We start from the raw sequence: 3,004 nt of genomic DNA, 5'->3' as shown, positions 1-3,004 counted from the left end.
TGTGATGCCACAGCTCTCTACCCAGGGGGACAGCTTGAGGCTCTGTCTCAAAAAAAAAAAAAAAAGAATTTTAATTATGATAATATGGAAATATTTTCTAAATATTGTTCTTGTTTATTTGTCCTTTATCTTTTCAGAACAACATCAAAAGAAGCCATGAAGGATGAGGGAGAGAGGGCAGCACAAAGGTTTTGTGTTTTTTTTTGCCCTCAAGTGGGGTTACAGAGGTTGAAAACTAGGGTTTTACTTTAGAGCTGTGGTCTCTAACCCCTGTTTGACCCAGTAGGGGTCTGTGGCCTGTTAGGAACTGGGCTGCACAGCAGGAGATGAGCAGCTAAATCAATAAAGCTTCCATCCACTCCCCATTACTTGCATTACCGCCTGAGCTCCACCTCCTGGCAGATTAGCAGCAAAATCAAATTCTCACAGGAGCACAAACCCTGTTATGAACCATACAAGTGAGGGATCTAGGTTGACTCTTCTTATGAGAATCTAATGCCTGATGGTCTGAGGTGGAGCTGAGGTGCTGATGCTAGTGCTGGGGAGCAGCTGCAAATACATGTTATCATTATCAGAGAGGTTAGACAGCACAGAGACCATAATAAATCATCAACTGCTTGTAGACCTACAGCAAAACCACGCCCACCCTGTCTATGGAAAAATTATCTTCCATGAAACTGGACTGTGGTGCCAAAAAGGTTGAGAACCACTGCTTTAGGCCACTATATAGAGGGAGAATTCAAGGTATTAAAAATCTGTAAAAAGCAGGTGGCACTGGACAAAGCTGCTCTATTAGTCTCCAAAGAACTGGGCCTTCTCACCTAAAAGCTGATTTTTCTTTTTAATCAGTATTATTCAGTCATTTATTGCTTATAGCAAATTTCAAGATGTAAAAGTTACAGAAAAAACTGTGTTTTACCAAAGTACTTCAACAGCTCCTCAAAACACAGCACCACTGATCTAATGCATGACCAGATACGGAAAGCGCAGAAAGTAAGGACATAAACACTACAGGAAAGCACAGAAGGGGAGAGACTAAATGAGAAAGCTTCAAAAAGCCTAAGAGTAAAAAAAATACACTATCCTATAATATCACTCCATTTACAATCCCTGAAGGTTCAAAGAAAAAACTTACATAATGACATCAAAGAGATGAACTTCCGATCCACAGACGCAGTAAAACTTTGTATAAGAATATTTTCTTCTTGCCCACCTACCAGTGTGTATTTGCTTAAGGTATGTGAGTTAAACATTTGCACATATGCAAAGTAATTTCCATGCTGCAAAAAAAGGTTATTTTATAAATATTGCCATTTTAACCATCTTAAACCACAAAACTACATTTAAATGTTAAAATCAGACATTGTCGTCTCATTGTAATCATATCAATGAATACTTAAAAACTTTTTGTTCAACTACATGTAAAATGTTATAAATAATTAGTGACTACTAATAGATGTTTTAATAGTTCAAAGATAAAGTACTTCAAACATTTAAAAATCTTCTAAGAGACATATTAAAGTCTCACTTTACATTTAACAATATTATGAGCAATTTTGAAATGTCACAAAATGGGCCAGGAACTGAATATATCACTTACTTTTTCAGTAACAAAAATTAAAACAGGATGCTTAAATACTATGAAAAGCTTTGTCCACCTAAAAAAATAAGAAAAATCTCAGGATGCAAACACCACCAGTTGAAACATATATCAATCAAAATTTAATCAGTCTTTTATTAAATATCTTCTAGTGCCAGAAAGACATCAGAGAATACCTAATTTGGTGTTTCAAAATACAGTAAAACTTCCTTAGTTGATCATCTCCTTTGGTCAATAAGGTCCTTATTTAATGTCAATAAGTTGACCTTATTTTCATAAACCAGACACGTACCAGATATACTTCCGTACAGTAGGCCTAGTTCCTTATGTTGACCACCTCTGTATGTTGACCAGTTTGTTACAGTCCTGCTCCCACCTTACAGGCATTCATCAGGTCAGTCTAAGAACTGACTGTCATTGTCCACACTGTTCACTTACTAAGTCTCTGACTTTCAGAAATTTACTTTCTACCAAGTGGACCTGGAGAACTATGCTTTCCTGAATCATCTATCACCCCATAGGTTTTTTGGGATGTAATATTTTTGTCTTATAAATGTTTTTTTATTAAGTCACTTTTATAATATTTATAACCCAAAATACTTTTGAACATGACAAAAAATGTAATTAAAAAACAGGCAGTACCATTTTCTTTTCTTTTTCTTATATTTTCATTTTGATAAATTCACTTATTAAGTAGTGAAACTTACTTTATTACTTCTTCATTGGAGATAACAGTTTCGATTTTCTGTTGGGGCTCTGCAAGCAAGGCCTCTAAACCACGAACAGCTCCTTCCTTGAATAGCACCAATGGTTCTGTTCCTTGTATTGAATGTATCCTATAAACCTCAGCTGACAACTAGAAAAACACAAGAATGTCAACTTTTTTTTTTTTTTTGAGACAGAATCTCACTTTGTTACCCTCAGTACAGTGCCATGGCATCTTAGCAAACGGCAACCTCAAACTCTTGGGTTCAAGTGATCCACCTGCCTCCAAGTAGCTGGGACTACAGGCGCCAGCCACAACGCCCAGCTATTTTTTAGAGACAGGGTCTCGCTCTTGCTCAGGCTGATCTCGAACCTGTGAGCTCAGGCAATCCACCCGCCTTGGCCTCCCAAGTGTTGTGATTACAGGTGTGAGCCACTGTGCCTGGCCTCAACTTTTATTATAAAACAATTTATATATAATGTATACATTTTATATCATAGGAAGCTTATTTATGTATGTATGTATTGAGACACTCTCACCATATCATCTCTAAATAGCTCACTGCAACCCAGGCTCCGGTGATCCTCCTGCCTCAGGCTCCTGAGTAGCTGGAACTACGAGTATGCACCACAATGCCTGGCTAACTTTTTCTATTAGCCAGTCTTGCTCAAGCTAGTCTTTTTTTTTTTTTTTTTTTT

At 37.1% G+C, this 3,004-nt stretch overlaps 1 protein-coding gene across 2 annotated transcripts in view; it reads right to left on the bottom strand.

Moving 5' to 3' along the window:
- Positions 1–3,004, bottom strand: part of NOL11 (nucleolar protein 11) — a 26,392-nt gene that overhangs the window by 18,014 nt on the left and 5,374 nt on the right. For both annotated transcript variants that reach the window (XM_012803164.2, XM_023511109.1), the window contains exons 4-6: positions 2,308–2,456; positions 1,601–1,658; positions 1,136–1,280 (exon numbers count right to left, since the gene is read on the bottom strand). In XM_012803164.2, the coding sequence (XP_012658618.1) occupies positions 1,136–1,280; positions 1,601–1,658; positions 2,308–2,456 (352 nt within the window). The remainder of the gene's footprint in view (positions 1–1,135; positions 1,281–1,600; positions 1,659–2,307; positions 2,457–3,004) is intronic.

The sequence above is a fragment of the Otolemur garnettii genome, unplaced genomic scaffold (assembly GCF_000181295.1).
Source record: "Otolemur garnettii isolate 467f Iridium unplaced genomic scaffold, OtoGar3 scaffold00018, whole genome shotgun sequence".
In the NCBI taxonomy this organism is placed as follows: Eukaryota; Metazoa; Chordata; class Mammalia; order Primates; family Galagidae; genus Otolemur; species Otolemur garnettii.
This window is presented reverse-complemented; position numbering and strand designations above follow the sequence as displayed.